Source organism: Ptychodera flava, chromosome 17 (assembly GCF_041260155.1).
Source record: "Ptychodera flava strain L36383 chromosome 17, AS_Pfla_20210202, whole genome shotgun sequence".
Lineage (NCBI taxonomy): Eukaryota > Metazoa > Hemichordata > Enteropneusta > Ptychoderidae > Ptychodera > Ptychodera flava.
The window spans coordinates 26043085-26063135 of record NC_091944.1 but is presented as its reverse complement, the minus strand read 5'-3'; the positions used below and the strand labels follow the sequence as shown (position 1 = coordinate 26063135).

Here is a 20051-nt window from a genome sequence, read left to right as displayed (position 1 = left end):
ATACAGTTCAAGATTGCAAAACATTTAGTTAATTCTGGCCATTTTGAGGAGTCTGCCTTAAAAGATTATGAGCCTGAGTCTTCCTTCGAACTCAAAAAATTGAATTAGAAATACAGGCAGATTTCGAGCTAAAAAAATTGGCATTAGAAAAAGAAAAAGAATTACAAATGAAAGAAAAAGAATTACAAATGGAAAAGGAGAGACAGGCATTAGAAAAAGAAAAAATACAAATGCAGTTAGAAATGGAAGAAAGACAGAAAGAGAGGGAATTGGAAATGAAAGAAAAAGAATTGCAAATGGAAGAAAGACAAAGGGAGAAAGAAAGAGAGGAAAAAGAAAAGGAAAGAGAATTAGCAGAACACCGACTGCAGTTAGAAATAAAACGTTTAGAGCTTGGACAGTCAGGAAAATTCTTCCCTTCAGACAAGTTTGACATCACTAAGCATTTCAGGTTAGTTCCCCCTTTCCAAGAAAAGGATGTTGATAAATATTTCCTTCATTTTGAGAAAATTGCTCAGAGTCTGAACTGGCCTAAGGAGTCCTGGTCTATGCTTTTGCAGAGTGCTTTGGTGGTAAAGCCAGAGAAATTTACATTCAGTTGTCAGTAGAGCAGGCTTCAAATTATGATTCTGTGAAGGAATTAATTCTCAAGGGTTATGAGTTGGTGCCTGAAGCTTATCGTCAGAAATTTAGGGATTGTGAGAAGGTGAAGGATCAAACTTATGTTGAATTTGCTCGAACAAAAGAACAACTGTTTGATCGTTGGTGTTCTTCTGAAAAGGTCAGTCAGAATTATGACAAATTACGACAACTTGTTTTGATTGAGGAATTTAAAAGGTGCATCCGGAGTGATATCAAGACGTTTATCAATGAACAAAAGGCAGATACATTAGAGGTTGCTGCACGTTTGGCCGATGATTATTCATTGACCCACAAATCTTCATTTCTCAGCAAACCATCCCAGTCCTTTTCATACAGAAACAATGCAGGTAAATTTAACTCCTCCTTTTCATCCAAGAATTTTTCAAAGGAGAGTAGAAAATCAAATGACAGCAGTTCACAGAGTTCAAGTAACACTCCCACATCATCAGATCCCAAGTCTCAATCTCCTTCTGACAAACAGTTCGGTACACTTTCTTGTAATTATTGTAAGAAAGACGGCCATTTATGTCAGATTGTTTCAAATTGAAAAGAAAACGTGAAGGTCAAAGTAGTCAAAGTGGATCTAAGCCCACCGGCTTTATTTCTTCATCAACTCGATTAGAGTCTAATAATGTGTGCAACACATTTTCTGAGGTTAAACCCCTCTCATCCCCAATTAATGAGGTCAAGGTCAATTCTTCTCAAGATAGCATTATGGGTATTTTCGAGCCATTTATTCATAATGGTTTTATATCACTTTCTAGTGATTTCTCTTCCGCTACCCCTGTCAAAATTTTAAGAGATACCGGGGCTTCCCAGTCTCTTTTGTTGGCAGATACCCTGCCGTTTTCTGAAAAGTCATTTTCAGGTTCTAAAGTTCTTATTAAGGGGGTAGATTGTAATGACTACATTCCTGTTCCTCTCCATAATGTCTATTTGTCTTCGGACTTTGTTTCTGGACCTGTGGCTTTAGGTATTAGGCCTTTTTTGCCTTTTGAAGGGATTCACCTTCTTCTCGGAAACGACCTTGCCGGGGACAAGGTCATTACTAATCCACTTGTGACTGATAATCCTAGTTTAGATCAGGATCCAGAGCCAATTGAACAAGAGATACCCGATTTTTCCTTCATGTGCCATTACTCGAGCCATGAAAACTTCCGAGAATCAAAATACTCTCAAAAATAATGTCACAGATGTTGACTTAAATGACACCTTTCTCAGTCAGGTGTTTGACACGGATCATTCCGTTATCCCTCGTGGATTTGAAACTTCAAGTAAAACTTCTGCTGACCAAAGTCAGACATTTTCTAGATCAAATCTCATTGCAGAACAACACAAAGACCCAGATATTTTGTCTTTGTTTGACAGGGTAGATGATGAAGGTAAAACTTCGGATAGCTCTGTTTCCTATTATACAAAATCTGGTATTCTCATGCGTAAATGGAGACCTCCAGATGTTTTGGTTGATGACGATTGGGCTATAAAACATCAAATTGTGGTTCCAAAGCCCTACCATGCTGAAATATTGCGCCTAGCCCATGAAACCCCTGGGCTGGTCACTTAGGAGTCAGGAAAACTTATCATAAAATTCTCAGTCACTTTTATTGGCCTAATCTCAGGCAGGATGTAACACATTTCTGTAAAACTTGTCACACATGTCAAATGGTAGGAAAGCCAAATCAGACCATTCCAAAGGCCCCTTTACAGCCAATTCCTGCATTTCAAGAACCATTTAGTAGGATACTAATAGACTGTGTTGGGCCCCTACCAAAAACAGATCAGGAAATGAGTACATGTTGACAATTATGTGTACATCAACTCGGTTCCCCGAAGCCATACCACTGAGAAATATAAAGACAAAAACTATAGTGAGAGCTTTAGTCAAATTTTTCACTTTATTCGGCCTCCCTAAATGTGTCCAGTCCGATCAAGGCTCCAACTTTATGTCTGGTATTTTTCAACAAGTAATGGATCAGCTAGGCATTAAACAGTATAGGTCATCCGCCTATCATCCAGAAAGTCAGGGTGCTCTTGAGCGATTTCATCAAACTTTGAAAAACATGATTAGGACCTACTGTTTTGACACAGAGAAGCAGTGGATGAAGGAATTCATTTCTGCTCTTTGCTGTTAGAGAGTCAATTCAGGAGTCTCTTGGTTTTAGCCCATTTGAGCTTGTATTTGGACATACAGTCCGTGGCCCACTTAAGCTCGTTAAAGAGAAATTCCTATCAGACGATGATGATTGTCTGAATATTTTGCAATATGTGTCAGATTTTCGTACGAAACTCTCTAAAGCATGTGAATTAGCCAGAGAAAATCTTGAGTCATCTCAGCAGTCAATGAAAACCAAATATGATAAAAGCACCTCAAAACGGAAGTTTGAACCAGGTCAAAAGTTCTTGTTCTACTTCCAATTCCTGGCAAACCACTCCATGCTCGTTACTTTGGGCCATATCTAATTGATAAGAAATTGAGTGATTTAAATTACATCATAACAACACCTGACAGGCGAAAACAAAAACAGCTATGTCACATAAATATGCTTAAGCCATATTTGGATAGGGACAATCCTACTATAACTCAGCCTGTCAGTGCAGTCAGTTCAAACCATTATGAAGATAGTGATACTGAAACTGACTTGAGTGAAAATACTCTAAACTCAAAGCTGGGCTCGGTCAAGCTTCAGAACTCAGAAATCCTGGAGAAGCTGGAGTCTACAAAGTTGGCACACCTCCAGCCAGAACAACAACAACAGGTGAAAGAACTGCTCCACGAATATAAACACCTGTTTCAAGATGTTCCAACAAAGACAAACATCATCTACCACAACGAAGATGTCTGCGACAGTAATCCAGTGGAACAACATCCAGACGGACTGAATCCTGCGAAAGCGGAATATCTCCAGGAGGAAGCCAAGTATTTGCCGAACAATGACTTTATCGAACTCAGTAAAAATAACCGGACTTTGCCGTGCATACTTTATGCCAAATCAGTGCCATTTCAAGTTTTCCAACAACAAATTGCAAGAAGATAGTCATGGGACATCCTGTTTGCTATTTTTCACGCAAATTTAACAAATCCCAGAGAAACTACTCTACAATTGAAAAAGAGTGTTTATCCTTGATATTAGCTTTACAGCATTTTGAAGTTTATGTTACTTCTTCAAATCAGCCAATAGTGGTTTATATTGATCACAACCCTCTTGTTTTTCTGCAGAAATTTAAAGGCAAAAATCAGAGATTGCTAAGATGGAGTTTAATGTTACAGGAGTTTAATCTTGACATTAGACATATCAAAGGCAGAGACAATTTAATTGCAGACTGTCTCTCTCGTATTTAGAGTTTATTGTTGTTCACTTTCAAGAAATTTTACTTTAGAGTAAAACAAATTTTGAGTACTTAAATCTTTTTCAAGATTACATTTGCAAAAGAAAGAATTTTCTTTGAAAAATTTCTTTTTTTTGAAGAGGGGGTGTGTTATGTAGGTCATTTCCCCCACACTCATCATGACCTGAGTTCAATTAGTCTGGAACATTCTCAAGGTCACTGCCCTTGATGACCTCACAACCTTGAATTCAATTAGTCATGTTTGGAATGTTCTGGAAAGTTGATTAGTTGTGTAAGGGAGATAATTTTAGAACAGTAATTAGCATGTCAATAAAAGTTCTAGATTGTTCTTATATGCCTTTATAAAGGGACGTGCACAGCTTCCAGTCAGACTTTTGGGATCGTGTCTCTTGTGTGTTACTAAACTCCAGCAGTAGTCATTCTCAAGACTTTTCAAGACCTTCACTGTCAACGCTGGATTTATACTGTGGACTTTGTGCAGCTTCAAGCCTGCAAGCCAAAGGACTGTTCATTCATCCGACTGACTGTTACAACTCTGAGACTGGAGCTTGCCGTCCCAGCTGAGATAAGTAATCTGTACACTTTTAAAGCTTGTACTCTATCCCTGACTTAGCAATTAGTTTTGTTTTCGTAATAAATTTTGTTTAAACGTAAACTGCTGAGTTCACCCTTTTGTTCGTTTTCTCTGCACGTAACAATAATATTTAATAGGGTATCTGCTTCGAAAGTATCACTGGTTCAGTTACTCAGCAGGTTCACATACGTATGGTTTGGTTATACTGCATGGTGTGTCATCCCAGTCATGGTCTCTTTCAGCCCTATGATAACGGGAAAAAAACGTACGTGCTGATTAGATTTGATTTGCATTTAGCTATGGTGATCTTCATTGTATGGGTTGTATTATAAACGTTTTGATTCGGAACTTTGTTGTCTTCTTTACGCGGTGTGTAAATCTGAAGGAAAGGAGGTAGGTCGGCAGATTTCCGTGGCGGATGCATTGTTTACTACTTACAGACTTAAATCAATAATCGTGTTTTACTGAGATACGCTAGCTTTCAATCGAGTTCGAACCCACAACATACGGCATCAGTCGCCTAGCATATTAGCGGTGCCACTAGAACTGTCAACATTTTAGTTATGGGAACCTCTACGTTGCGGGACCAGGCGAAAAAAGCGAAATTAATGTCATGGTAATGAGTATTTATATAATTTAGAATAAATATTTTTTCTGTGTTCTTCACTTCAACGAAACGTATATAATTACCTGTCAATTGATTTCAAAAGAAGGCAATATTTGCTGGAGAAGTTAGGTCCTAAATGTAAATTCATGGTGAATGAAATATTTCAATATTTATTCCAGTGTTCTTATCTACACAATAGGCTTATCGTGTTAGTATGTAAGTATAAAGAATTATGCAAGATGGTTAGATGGCTTTGAATACCAAAATCAATAAACCCGTTGAGAAATATGTTTATAATTATGAAAAGATAATCACCAAAGTTGCAGACAAGCGCCGCTACCATTTGGCTCTCCACTAGTCCATGGCAGATAACATGTCAGTTCGTCTCCATAATTGTCGACCCATGCACCACTTCCATCTTGCTGACCACTGATCCAGGCATCCGTGTTTGCATATCCATTGTCGTGAAGCAGTCCATCGATCACCTTATGTGTGATCGGACTCGTGTCAATCGCCAACGTCATGCCATGTGCTTCACATGATGCCTGTGCATCGTCTTTGCCCCTCGTATCTTCGAATAATCGGAAGCCCAAGTCTGTTTGATAATATATGTAATATTAATGTTTTCGAGAAAAGAATAGAAATTGTTTCGAAAATGATGTATGGTTAAATCGTGGAAAATAGAATGATGCACGTAATAACAAATATACTGTGGCGATACGATAAGTTAGCTACTTTGTTAGAGGTTTAGTACTACGGGATTCAGTTGGTCATGACTATCATTTAAGGCACGGATATGAGTCCAGCCTTCACCACCACTTGTATTATTAATTGACCAGCGTGCCCAATGAAAATATCTGATATATACCTAGAAACTGTTCAGGAATCCTGACAATTCTATTAGTCATATTAACATAACGCTTTATGGAAAGACAAGTTCTTTGTTATTTAATTGCAGTCATCTTTTCATTTCAGAATACATATTGTTGTCACAAAAACTATTCCCTAGCTCGTGTCACTACGTGCTGGCTTTAAAACTGTCGAAAATTTCACTCCAAAGCAATATTGTTAGCGTAATCGCCAAACTTACAGCAGAATTTATTTGCAGCTACAGCCTATCCTACTACATTATTTTCTTTTAATAGCAAATGCTTGCCGCCGGGGACGTGCATTACAGGCTATTTATTCAAATACAGTACCTGTTGGGCCACATACGAATGGTTTTGTAATACTGCACGGGGTATCATCCCATTTATGGCCCACTGCAGCCCTGTATAAAAAGAAAACATGCAGATAGTATATGGGCTTATTTCATAAGCGGTTATTTTAATGGCATGTGTATGCCCACTTAAGCAAGGGAGTAAGTATGTCACAGAAAAAAGTCATAATTCACCAAAGATTGTATGTCACCCTGGTTTGACACTGTTGATCGCTTTGAAACGACAACCAAAAGTATTGCCCGACGATGAAATGGTAAATCTTTCAAAAGCAAGTTTTTTGTGTTAACATGCATGCAGTAACTGTTCAAAAACGTATTGTCATCACTGAAGCGTTCAGGTGATTTTGTCTGTCTATGGCCATTACTCCTTTTTTGAAGGTAATACTATCATTTCGAAAAATAATTGCTACAACGAGGGAATGTAATATTATGCCATCAGACTTGCTATTTCGTGATGGCTTATGTAATACCTTTTCGAAGAACACACATAGTATATTGCAGAAAAGGCATTTACCAAAGTTGAAGACAAGTGCCGCTACCGTTTGGCTCTCCATCTTGCCATGGAAGATAGCATGTTAATTCATCTCCGTCGCTGGTGACCCATTTACTACCATCCTGGTTGCCGTTGATCCAGGCATCCGTGCCTCCATATCCGTTGTTGTCAAGCAGTGATAATATCGCTGAGTGAGTGTGCCTACTGGTGTCGATAGCCAGAGACATGCCATTGTCTACGCATGTTGCCTGCGCATCGCTGTGACTCTTTGCCTCACGGAACAACTGAAATCCGAATGCTTTAAAAACAAAAGAAAAAGAAGGAAATTAAAGCATCGAATAAGTGACGTCAGACAGATCTTTTTGCTAATTCTCAAAGAGAATGTATGGCACGCCGTTTATCTCTTAATGAAGTTTAATTTGGTATATATATGTTGAGATCTATGACGAATGCATATTACGCGATAAACAATGCCAAATTGAAATTTTTAGCTTTCAATACATTTATCTAATATTAAATATGTATGTCATTGCAGGTAAAATGATCGCGAATTGTCAAAACTGCATGTACACGTACTCAATTTCCTCTATAGTTCTGAGTCTTAACAAAAAATGATTGAACTCAGTGTATTGTATTTGCTTTGTTCCTTTGTCACTGTACCTCAATACGTAAGGATACTTACGTGATATATAGTCACAGACGTAAGGTTTGGTCACACTGCACGGTGTGTCGTCCCATTTATGCCCTACGTAAGCCCTAGAGTGAAGTAAATTGTTTATAGGTTAATAATAACTTTAAATTTTTGCAAACGAAACCCAATTCATAGTTCCTGTGTACAGGCTAACTGCTCTGAGATTGGAATAAACTTAAACATACTATACTGCAGTATAAGAAAAGCATTGTGGGGAAGTTGTTTGCTTTACTATTTATTAGGATTTTCAAGGAAAAAATAGCATGTGGATTTTTTCCCTATCGAATTCCTTCTTTCTGTATAAAATTCAATTGAGTGAAAAAGGAGTATTCGCCATTGGTTGTAAACACACATACATAGGGTAACATAATATGTATCAATTGAAATCATGTAAAAGGTGTATTCGCTGCTAGTTTTAAGCTCTCATATTTAAGGTCTTTACAAGTTGGTTGCATGTTTAAAGAAAGTCTGACTCCGTTGAGTGAGAGGAGAGTATATGTTGACGCCATTACCAGAGTTGTAGACAAGCACCGCTGCCATTGGGTTCTCCATCTTCCCATGGCTGATAACTCCCCAGGGCATTTCCATTGTTGTCAACCCATGTACCACTGGAATCTTGCTCGCCGTTGATCCAAATATCCGTGCTATCTAACCCATTGCTACTCAGCAGTGACAATATCGCCGAATGTATGTCTGCATTCGAATCGATGACCAGAGACATGCCGTTTGCTTCACATGACGCCTGCGCATCGCCGTGGCTAAGGGCATCTTGGAATAACTCCAGGCCAAACGCTTCAAGCCAGGAACAGACAGACAGAAATATATAAAGGAAAAAAAGAAACGAAGAAGAGAAAAAAAGAATGAATGAATGAATGAATGAGTAAACAAGAGATAGATTGGAGAGGCTGATGTTTATCATTAAGCAAAAGACGAGTTCAACGTCCAACAATACTTTGACTTCTGCCTACATCAACTTGTACGTATCCGAATGCCATTAATTACGCTTTGATACAAATTAGAAGCATCCACTCCTAAACTGATAACCATTTCTGTGTGTTTTGTTTCTGTTGGTCATGTCATTTAGACCTTGTTTTTATTGTTTGTTGGCACTTAGACAATTGCCTCGCAGGTTGCACTAATTTGTACGAAAATGAAAGCTTCGTTCTTAAAGAAGGCATATTTTGATATATATAGCGAAAACTTGCAAGCGTATGAGAGATGTCGAATCTTCATGGTATGGCTGCTATTTATGGAGAGATGATCCCTTCCTATAAATTATTAAAGTGTTACGCCACTAATATTTGACTTGACTTTGACTTTCCATATACCGATATTAAGAGGTTGATTTAAACTATTAAACTACTACTTGCAAATGTTACTGTACCCTGACTCGACTCTCGACATTCTCACATAAGTTATGGTTTTAATCTAAGGATTTTATACCTGTACATTCTTATAAGACAGCTGACTCCCAGGCCATACATAAAAAACGACCGGAGATAAACTCACGTGTTCTATAAAGGAGGATAAGAACGGTCGAAATCACCAACATTTTCATGATGAAAAGCTGCTGAATCTTGTGACGAACGTCAAACTCTGTAATCGTCTGTCTTTGTGGTCCAAATTTATATGTTTTTGGTGCTGTAACAGAAAGATGCGGAAAGCACATACAGCCAATAGAGAGATTCCACATCATTATTATTGCATTTGCATATTTTACACATGATATTTTACACATTCACCATAACGTCCTTGACAAGGTTTCCTCGAATTTCTTTCTAGACATGTCACTGTCTTAAAAACGAAAAGAAAAGAAAAACCAAAAAAAAATCTTTGATTCTTTAAAGGGATAAATAACAGTTGCTCCGATATAGGAAATTAATGTTTCTGGACAATTCACATTAAATCCAAGTCCTGTAACATAAGTGTGTTAGATATTGTTGATCATTGCAACTCAAATTAATCATGGTGATTTTTGATATATTCACTCAGTTTCTGGTATGTCTACGTACCTAAGATATTCACTCTATAGGTTTCACAAAAGATAGGTGAATTTTCTTTGTATCAGGTCGTATATTACGTTTTTCAAAGGTATTGTATATTATCTTTAAAGTACAAGGCAGAATTTCTTTCCCCTTTTGAATAAATAACCCCTGGAATTACCGTAGTTACTGAAGACTTATCATCAGAAACAAAACCCTGCATTTTACATTGACTCTTGCCTATATCATAAATATACGAGTTTGTTCTATTAGTCCGCTCCGCATTTCCACCCTCTCCCTATCCGTAAACATCTACTGAGGTGTGCTACTGAGAGGGTTTCCAATGTTCAATACTTTCCTGAATCTAATGCTTGGCTGCATCACTTTTTGTAGTATTCTCAAAATCACACTTACCAGCTGCAATGACACTGTCACCTGGCGCCTGCCGATATAAGAACCCATTTCCGCCCTTTTTCCAATCAAAGAATCCCAACCATTGCAATCAGGCACATAAAAGCCAAATGGCCTCAATTTGTGACCAAAGTGACGATTCGGTGTATTATCTGCTTAAAATTTGTTATTCGAAGTACCGTCGCCAGGACTAAGAACGCAAACAAACAAATGAAAGCAGGTGAGTTAAAATTCGTTGTAATGGCATATTTGCCTGGAGTAATATGCATCTCGCAAACTCACCATTAAATTAGCAAAACATTACAATTGCATCAGAGACAAACCTTTGTACCTTGTACTAACATTGGATATTTGATTTTGCGTTGTAATATCACCTAAACATTTGTTTTTGCATTATTAAGGCCTATCGTTTGTGTGTCAGCACAAACCACACGCGAAATGATCCATAACAAACTTCGTTCACATTTAGATAATACGATTCACACTGTATAATCTTATCACTAGTTACTCATCAAATGTGACATTAAATAGTCTATCATTCTTAAGAAGCCAGCACATGCAAAGACAGCGTGTGCCCCCCTCCTTTCATTGATGATTCACTTAGGCTGCAAGATACAGTAAATCACCCAACCCAATACGAATCATTAATGCAATCATTTACAACAGAGAGATTCTTTCCTATAGAACAGTACATCGATACAACATTTTCAACATGAAAGCTCTTGTGAACTTGTGACAAACACCAAATATTCAGAAGATCATTTACTGCAACAAAGAGAGCGACGATAATTCAAAACGAAGGATTTGAAAAGTATTTGTGCAGGAAAGCGTTTCCTCTGGCATCTCCAGCATGAAGAATGATTCGAGTGGTTACTTAATGAGTAGGTCACTGAACTTTGAATTTTCCTCCTAACAATGTCTGGTATGCATACAGACATGATTTCAAGGCTACTTTTTGCCTTTTGGCTGTTTTACCAAAATACCAATTGGAAAGACTAAAATAGATTTATTGCTCTACTCGTACCAGCAGAATTTAATCATGTTCACATCTAGATATCATGTCAAAGACGACTGCAAATCATCAAAAGAACAGAAAGAAATAAAATAATATCGAAAAAAATGTCCAAGACGATTGCAATTAATTAACAAGATAAATCCAAAACTAAAAGAAAAGAATGAAAGAAAGAAAAAATTATGAGAACAAATTCGATAAAGATATCAACAATATTGGAAATAAGGAGTCTCAGAATAAAGAACCCATATTATCAGGCAGCAGGATGAAACGCATAACTTAGGATACCCTAACACATAGAGAGCTCATTGCTCTTAACTTGCTATTGCAAAATGAACATTGCATAATAAGGCTGCTATTCATAATTTTCGAAGAGCTACGTCGTATAAAACGCAAAGAGTACAGGGATTAATTATGAAAAAGTACAAACGAATGTGAGATGACCAAGATATCGTATGTTGTACTGCGGTGATTCAAGTCTTTTTTCAAGGACGCGGATTCCAATGCATGTGTAGAAGATGTATCCATGAGCTGTTCTAAAATGAAGCTCTATGCTTTTCATCGATATTGAGTTAGACGTAGTGCATGGCAGGGAAGAGTGCGCATTCCATGATGTAGAGTTTCCATCACAATGCATTTTTAAAAGATATCTTTCACCAAAAAAACCCCAAATTTCCAGACGTACATATGAAGAGGGTTTACGCAGCAGTCTGTGCAGTTGTTTTACAGGGAAAAAGCTAATGGTAAAATAAAGCTAGCTAAACGGATATATGACACCGTTGATCGTAGTGAGTTCGCATATGTTTCCATTAAGTTGTTGGGAACGTTCGTGCAATGCGAAGTTTTGAGGCTAAATTTCTTTTTACGATGTAATCGTAGCTTTCAGGTGTATCAATTAAATCAACATTCTGCATGCAAAATAGACATCGCGTGCATAAAACACGAGTACATGTACACGTAATATCAAAATCTTAATCATTTTCTGTCCTTGAAAAAATGATATCCCTCTGAAACTCAGAGAGAGTAACAAAATATCGTCCAGTAGGGCAATCCAGATCAACATTTTCAACAAAGATAGGAAGGATAGAACAGTCGATGTCACTGTGTCTATCAAGTGCGTCAGACTTTTAACTGAAAAGCGATCGATGTCTCTCGCTTTCGGAAATAAGTAGGTGCATCAGTTTTTAGAGTTATGTGGAATGGAAAATGCGAGATTGCCACTGATAGAAAATGTTACTGTATATGTTTTCTCTTCACTTTCACTAATATAGCAGTGGCTGTGTTTATTCTGTAATTGCTTTCAGCTTACTTTTCCGGAGTCGTCGTTTATAGGAGCTCTTCCTACCAGCACTTAGCAATAAAGTAATAGGCTTCCAAAATAAAGATGCATTTGAATTTCCAGAATTCTCTCATAAAAAGGTAGGGGCATATGATCTTCTATTTATAAATATATGGTCTCGCAAAGGAAACCAAGGTTACATTTCACTAACAAATTTCTCGATTTTTATTCCGTACATGTATTCATCATCTTGACGTACTGTGTCCTTTTGCTGAAGGTCTATAATAACTCTACAAAGGAATCTTGAGAACTACTACGTTATCGGTATCTTATCGCAATTACATCAAAATAAGATACTGCTCCACAACAAAATAATCTATTAGGCTAGAAAACATCCAAGCAGCTGAATGTAACTCCATACATATGTTTAACTATCCACCTATGCATCTGGAATCCAAATTGTCGTACCTGTAACACTCAAAGTTTTACATTTATTGTTTGATTAGAGAAGATTACCAAGAAGGCCATGAACTTTGTATTTCTTATCAGTATTGGCCTATTTGAAATCTTTTACTCCACGTATTTGTTTATTCGTTTCCATCTATTGGACGAGTACAAAATTCTAGTTTCATACATAATATGAGAGTTCCCATGAGATGTTCAACCAGAATTAAAGCGGCTAATGCACACAACATTACAAGACACACTCAGGTCTCACTATCCTCTAATCATGAATTTACTATCCTAACCAAGCACCTAGATGCGTCAAAAGTACGAATATAGAATCTTGACGTAGTTAGATATGGCCGTAGACTCGTCTTTTAGAGAGTTTGGTGTTTTCAGAGTACTTAACTTATTGGAGAGTTGTGCGACTGACTCCTAAAAACTTGTGTTACATTGTTTAGGTAACCGATCAGTGTATGAAGTGTGATGATCACGATCACGATAATTTCCGCATGTTCTTTTTATCTTATAAAAATTCTCCGCCTGGTACCAATATTGTCTGACTGCGTTAGTCAGTCTCTCTTTCTGTTTGCTATTTTGAAATCAAATATCATATACTATATTATTGTCGGACTCCGACAAAGCATCGAGGTGTTTTTCCCATAACTTCTGTTTGCTTGTGAAAGGTTCATTTATTTTCTGAATAGATTATATGGAGTTTTCTCACAAAGCAAAATGCATGATATACAACGATATATACATATATACGTATGTATAAAAATAAAAAAAAGGTTCCTAACCTTACCATCTCAAAGTTTGTGTTGCATTGATCAGTGTTTGTTTCGTTTCGGATTTGTGTAGGGAAGTTTAGATTATTTTGTACGATAATGTTTTGTTTGTGTGGAGAAAGCTTAAGGCGAGACGCTGCCGGGCCTATAGTGTTACAACAGGTGTGGTTTCTCATCAGTCGCAGAGTAAATTCTTTCCTCAATTAGTGTTTGTGAGTTTTTTAAACTGTGACTTCAGTGTTCTTGTTCATCTAGTAGTGAGGCAAGTTTATGAATGTTTGAATCGCGTTGTAAATTCGTTTAGCGATCCAGTCTGTTTGTTTTATGTTCATTTACTTTTGAAAATATTGTTTTGACTGGTGTGTCTTTTAAATTTTTGTAACTCTTGTAAGCAGTAAGCAATAATTGTTCATTCTGGTAATAGATTCCTCAGTGTTGTGTCTTTTTCAAGCTTTGCCCAGTGTTTCAAAAGACTTCCCTTAAAGGCCATTTTGGCGATCCTTGGGATCGTTTTTATTCCTGTCTGTAAGAGGATTATGGAGGTGAGACAGCGTTTTGTTTCCCTTTGAAATTGTAATCTAGTGGGTAAATTTTCTAATGAGACAATGCGGTGCCAACACAGGCCTTCAATCTTTTGTTTTAACGTATGCGTCGTATGTTGTGCAGAAAATAAGTTTATTTGCAGCCTGGTCAATATTATTATGTATGGACAAATGAGAAATAAAGGAACGGTTGTGGTGTTTTACCAAGTTGAATGATCTGCTTTCAAGTTTAGATGTTGACAGTGTAGTTATTCCTGGTGGAGACTTTAATTGTACTCTGAATGAAGAGTTGGACAGAATAAATTGTAAGGCGTCTGACAAAAGTTGACCTAAGGAAATCTTAAGGTCTCTGGTCTAGTTGTCGGCAAAATCGTAATGACATGCCGTTAAATATCAAATTGAAATCAACAGGTTTAAAACTGCTTGGTGTGTATGTTGGTAATTCAAATAATTATTGTCAGAAAAATTGGTCTGAATTAGTGCACATCACTGAAAACAAGGTGAAGTTTTGGTCGTCATTTGCACCTGGCATGTCTTACAGAGGTCTTGTTTTGGTCATTAATCTGGTGATTGCATCAAATTACTTCATAGATTGACTTGTCCAACTCCCAATCAAACAATTTCTTACCTTCATACCCTTTTGCTGAAATTTTCTGGCAAGGACGTCATTGGATTCCTTCAGAAACACTATACTTACCTCTCATTCAAGGTGGCCAAGGCCTTATTCATCTTAAAACTCGTCGCATTAGTGGTTTCTTTATGTCTTAGTAATATTCAAAAATATTTGTATCAGGATGTTCATCATTATTTTACAGATTTGTATTTTATAAGAATTTGTGGTATCAATTATGACAAATAGTTACCCTCACATAGACCTCGAGAAAAACGAAGGTCTATGCTTCTCACGACTGACATAGATTTTTGTGATGCTGTTATTCCTTCCTTTTCATCGTGATTTATTACATTGTTGGAATTCTGTTGACAAACTTCGTAGACGAATCCCACTGAGTGTTCCTGACATTGTTAAAGAGCCTCGCTTTCAAAATCCACTCATTACGCATCCCATTCGTAAGTCTCCCTTTACTGTTCCAGCCTTTGTCAATGCTAAAGTTACCACTGTAGGTGATCTTTACAATACTGTAGAAAGTCGTTGGTTAACTTCTTCAGATTTGTGTGATAGAGTTGCGATTCATTCACAGCGTATTATTTCTTTACCTTTACAATATATTTGCAAGGCTTTTCCTGTTCGTTTCAAATCCGATATTGAAAATTATTTTTGTAACCAGATTCCAAACAATGCGCCAGATCTGTGTATTCTTTTCAGCTGCAACATTCTACTGAGCACAATTATTTCCTTTGTAAAATAGACAAAGGTGCAATTTACAAGTACTTGATAATGATTCATCATTTTACATATTTACCAGACAGATTAGACACCATCTGGAGGGACATTTTGAACATTCCACATTCCATCAAACCAAACTTTGCTTCATAGTATTGTGATCCCATCATAAAGAAAGAAGGGGATTTACAATGGCGCATTATGCACGCAGCCTATCAAACTAGTTCCTTTTGTTCCGTGCTGGTTTTTGTTCACATGCCAAATGTTTTCTCTGTAATGATATTGATTCACTTTTACATACTTTCCTAGAGTGTCCAAACATTCAACCGCTTCTAGATGTTATTTCCTCTATAATGTGTGGTTTAGTTTTACCTGGGCAAGCTGTAAACATTGCATGCTTTTTCATTTATCCTCCTGTTAAAAACTCTGTATTTATTCATAGACGTGCAATGTATCTGTTTATTTACCTTTCCACAATGGCTAAGTTGTCTATTCATTTAGCAGGAAGAAATGGGTTTAGGAACCAGGGTTCTATTGATCCTTTGGACATATTTAGAAGCAATTTTTTCTCCAGATTGAGACTTGAATTTGAGTATCATCGTCTAATGAAAATTTACATTCTTTAAATGGTATTTGGACTTTTGATGATATTCTTTGTGACACTCATGATGGTCAACTTAATTTTCACATTTAAGAAAATTCTCTGCTTTTGTCCCTCGGTAGGTTGTGTCACCTTTTTAAATGATTATGTAAGCATACAATATTGAAAACACAATCAAAATTATATCCTTCGGTGTCCCATAAGATAATATCATATAGGGCTCATTCCTTGGTGTCGCGCCATGGTAGAAATTAGAATATTTATTTACAGTACTTAACAAGACTGTTGAAAGGAGCTGAAGAAAACCCGATAGCTATATCTGATGTCAATATGCACTGCTCACCCATCTCTGAAACTAACCTACACCTGTATTCAGCAAGTTCATTGGAAAAAAAACTTCTTTTACTATGGTGATAAACTGTGCTTGACCTCCAACTGACTGAAAATATTTCTTTCTTTGTTTAATCTCTCCGACACTGACCTAAGCTCTTGTTCTACCTTTGGCACGTATTCGGATTCACAATCACAAACACATGTGCAGATTTGATTCTTGTCAGAAGTACATGCATATCTACATATATGGTTGCAAATATCACAAAAAGCATGTCATGTACATACTCGATGGTTTCCTTGAACTCTCTCTTTAACAATTTACGTCGACAACTATCACTATTTTTTATCATAGTCTCGCATTTATTTATCAGTGTTTCTTCCACTTAAGCTCCCTTTGTACAGCAACAAGACGCACTGCTCTCGGTTGTTCTGTCTCTCCCAACCCTTTCCGTTTCTTCCTTCTTTACCACTGTACTGCACTGTACTGCACTACACTGCACTTACCTTCGCTACAATACTAACGTTGATGCATTCAGAGCGTAACTTAAATAAAACGTAAAAATATGGTGATTGCTGAGTAATATGGCGAAAAGTCATTGAAACCATCAACAGCAAACCACTACACAATAAGTTGCAGAAAACACAGTCAGCAAATTTCAGCATCACGCGTACTGACCCTCCTTTTTGGTTTCCGTCTCTCGTGTATCACAAAAAAGTAAGTCTTGTTAATGTTCATTTTTGAACACAGTGCTACAAATGAAGAAGTATGTTTAAGTTAAACCTCAATATGTAACACCTAATAGACCTTCGCAAAATCCGAATGTTACCATCACCAATGACTCTGTACATACTGAGAAATGTCGGTGCTTTCTCTATGACTTTTAACGGTTGACTTTATTTACGAATCGATAATTCACTTCATGCGTAAATGGGACTTGGGTGAAGAAACATGTACCAATAACGATTGAGATAAAACCAAACCTCAGAACAAAGTAATTGCTGTCGCAATATTTCAAAGTTGAAATGAGTTGTTAAGCATTCACACGAGCTCATGATTAGTATACCACGCTGTCTATACTGAGCATTCAGCATATCGCACTAAACCTTAAGATACCCATTGAACATCTGAAATCTGATCAAATTCGATCTTAACTGGTTTAAATACAGAATTCATTAAAGCATCCGATCATCAGTTTGCTACCAACCAACTTCAGTCTTCATTCATAATTGACTTTGCATAATTAATGATTTTGGAAAAAGGCTAATATATTTATTGCGAACGAGCCTAATATATTTATTGCGAACGACTGCACATAACTTAAAGGGATTCGCTACAAATGTTAATCGCACAAGGATATATCAGTTGCGAGAGATATTAAGGAGTGAACTCAAAGATAATTGCTTATTTGCATACTTTCATTGCAACTTTCCTATAAGGGATATATTGACTTGATCAAAATTTATATTAATTGGTATGCATATTGAAGATACTCTGATACAACATTATTAAACGTATTAAGCATTTTCACTCCAGCCGATTCCTAATTTGAATATCTAATGAACTTTCCTAATTAGGGATATATACCTGGATTTACTTGATCAACTTAGGCGAAACATACTGTCACTGATGATACTAGTTAAAATAATATTGAAAGTCGTTTCGCATTTTCATATCAGCTAATATATAATTTGCATATATCATTAGCTTTCGCAGTTTGGCATGTATAGCTTGAAGAACTTGACCAAGGCCAACTACACTTGCTATATAAAGTGGTGATAAAATGACAACAGTCAAAGAATATTTGTATTTTTATTTAAGCTAATTATATTTGTATACTTAATAACCTTTGGAATTAATCTATGGTGAATATTATTCATAATGATGATCATAACACTTTCAAAGAAGTTGCAAACATATGGCAAAAGTTTAAATTCACAGACAAATGAAATATATACTGAAACACATGTCATTGAGCATTCTCAGTTCATATCTGGTTAAGTAACTGGAAGACACCAGTGAATTGCTGTTGGAGTCATTATGATATGAAATGGTGCTTAACAAAAGAAGTGAAATTTCTTCTACTCGGTACATTGCTGCTTGAGTCTTCAAAGTACACTAAGCAAGTAGTATTTGAGATCAAATTTGCCTGTATCACCTTTTCAATGCCTTTATTGGATTATGCATTTTCTTGTGCGAACTTTTGTAACAATTTCTACTCTTCATAGTAATATGTGGCACGTCCTTTTGTATCCTCGCTGATGTGGCTGTCGAGTTTCATTCAGTTTTGAAGCAAACAAACAATCAATTTAAAACAATTTTTCCATCACAGTTAAAATTGAAAGCTTTTCTCCGAAGTCTTCACGCTTTTTGAAATAGGAAATATTTCTACACTTCAAATCTTCGTACTGCCTATCGTCATGGCCGTGGTCAGGACAATTGACCCACCGTTGGAAGGCGGTGCATTCGACACTCGAGTACGGTCTATACCCTACAGCAAAACACTTTACTCATCAAAGCTTCATTGGGTAAGGCCAAAAAAAGCTGTTCAACGCCGGGGCGGGATGACTTCAAAGTTGGGTAGGTAGGTCGGATTTTTTTTGGATTTTTTTGGGGTTTTACTTAAACAGAACATATAATATAAACACTAAACCAAAGTCTTGGCAAACAGATATGGTAAACCCTATATCAACATCATTTGTTCTGGTATCATCACTACCACTGATGAATACCCTGTTTACCTGCCAATCTGTGGCATCTCCTATCATAGCAGTAACTGTTGTAGAGAATAAAATATATAAACCACAAATCAGCCTCTGTTACAATTACTATTTGATGTGATTATTTCATTGCTGAAAACATTTCAAGTATCCTTGGACCTTTGAAATAAAAATGTGCTCTACATTTCCTATAGTCTGACAGGATGAAACAATATTGCATGTATCAATACACAGTGGGGTCATATTCTATCTGGTGTAAAAAGAAACCATTGCCCATTTCATGAAAATGGAAATCTGTATTATAACAACGAAAGGTGGGCTCATTCTCCAACCAAAATTTAACATTCATGATTGATAGTTTATTATACGGCCCCAACAGGGGTCATTGCTTACCCGGGCCCCTATCACTTTTGAGTGTCTTGCCATGCACGTTACTTGACTTCCGGATTAATATTTTTAGAACTGTTTAAACTGCGCTGATGAACATCGGTATCAGCGCACATGAGTATTAACGTGCCACAGTTTCACTACAATCGCGTGCAGTTATTCATCTGACTTGCTTGCAAAGAAATCTTCATTGTGTTTTGTAATCGAGCGACCATGAATTCACGATCGGTACACATCAGTGCTATATACAAGCACATGTTATTGATTTCAGCAAGTTTTCATCGCGCTCATCAAATTTTTCCAACTCATTAGATTAACGCTGTATCCAAAATTCCACATACCTTTATCAAAAACATCGCCAAATGTCATAGAATTTATATACGGTCCTACGATTTTACGAGGAATCAGCACACTTTGTCGATTTTCGATAACAGTCACCAACAAGTACAGCTCAGACACTGCGGAAGCCATTTTGCAATAATGAATGCTAACCTGAATTTGACCGTTGAGGGCGCACTGCCATTGTCGCCTACCTGGAAATTATCAGCAAACTAGCATGTGTAAAGATTTCGGGGAAAAAAAAGAAAAATGTTGAGTGGTCCAAATATGGGTCGGTCGGGCCATTTGAACAGATAATT

The 20051-nt window shown here is 36.9% G+C and overlaps 1 protein-coding gene across 1 annotated transcript; it reads right to left on the bottom strand.

The window, feature by feature from the left end:
• Positions 1-4366: 4366 nt before the first annotated feature.
• Positions 4367-19886, bottom strand: LOC139115891 (C-type mannose receptor 2-like). The gene is made up of 9 exons (XM_070678304.1): positions 19755-19886; positions 9971-10157; positions 9084-9215; positions 8087-8366; positions 7566-7639; positions 6905-7181; positions 6371-6441; positions 5487-5766; positions 4367-4808 (listed from the first exon to the last, which is right to left on the bottom strand). Exons 3-9 carry the CDS (start codon positions 9130-9132, stop codon positions 4733-4735), a joined length of 1107 nt encoding a protein of 368 aa, XP_070534405.1. The 5' UTR covers positions 9133-9215; positions 9971-10157; positions 19755-19886; the 3' UTR covers positions 4367-4732.
• Between the last annotated feature and the right edge of the window lie 165 nt (positions 19887-20051).

Excerpts from the sequence above, each read along its gene's own strand:
- LOC139115891 (XM_070678304.1), bottom strand. The coding sequence starts at position 9,132 with ATGAAAATGTTGGTGATTTCGACCGTTCTTATCCTCCTTTATAGAACA. Across the intron at positions 8,367-9,083 it reads TATCCTCCTTTATAGAACAC|CGTTTGGCCTGGAGTTATTC; the intron begins GTGAGTTTATCT and ends CCTGGCTTGAAG. Across the intron at positions 6,442-6,904 it reads GGCACTTGTCTTCAACTTTG|GGCTGCAGTGGGCCATAAAT; the intron begins GTAAATGCCTTT and ends CTTTTTATACAG.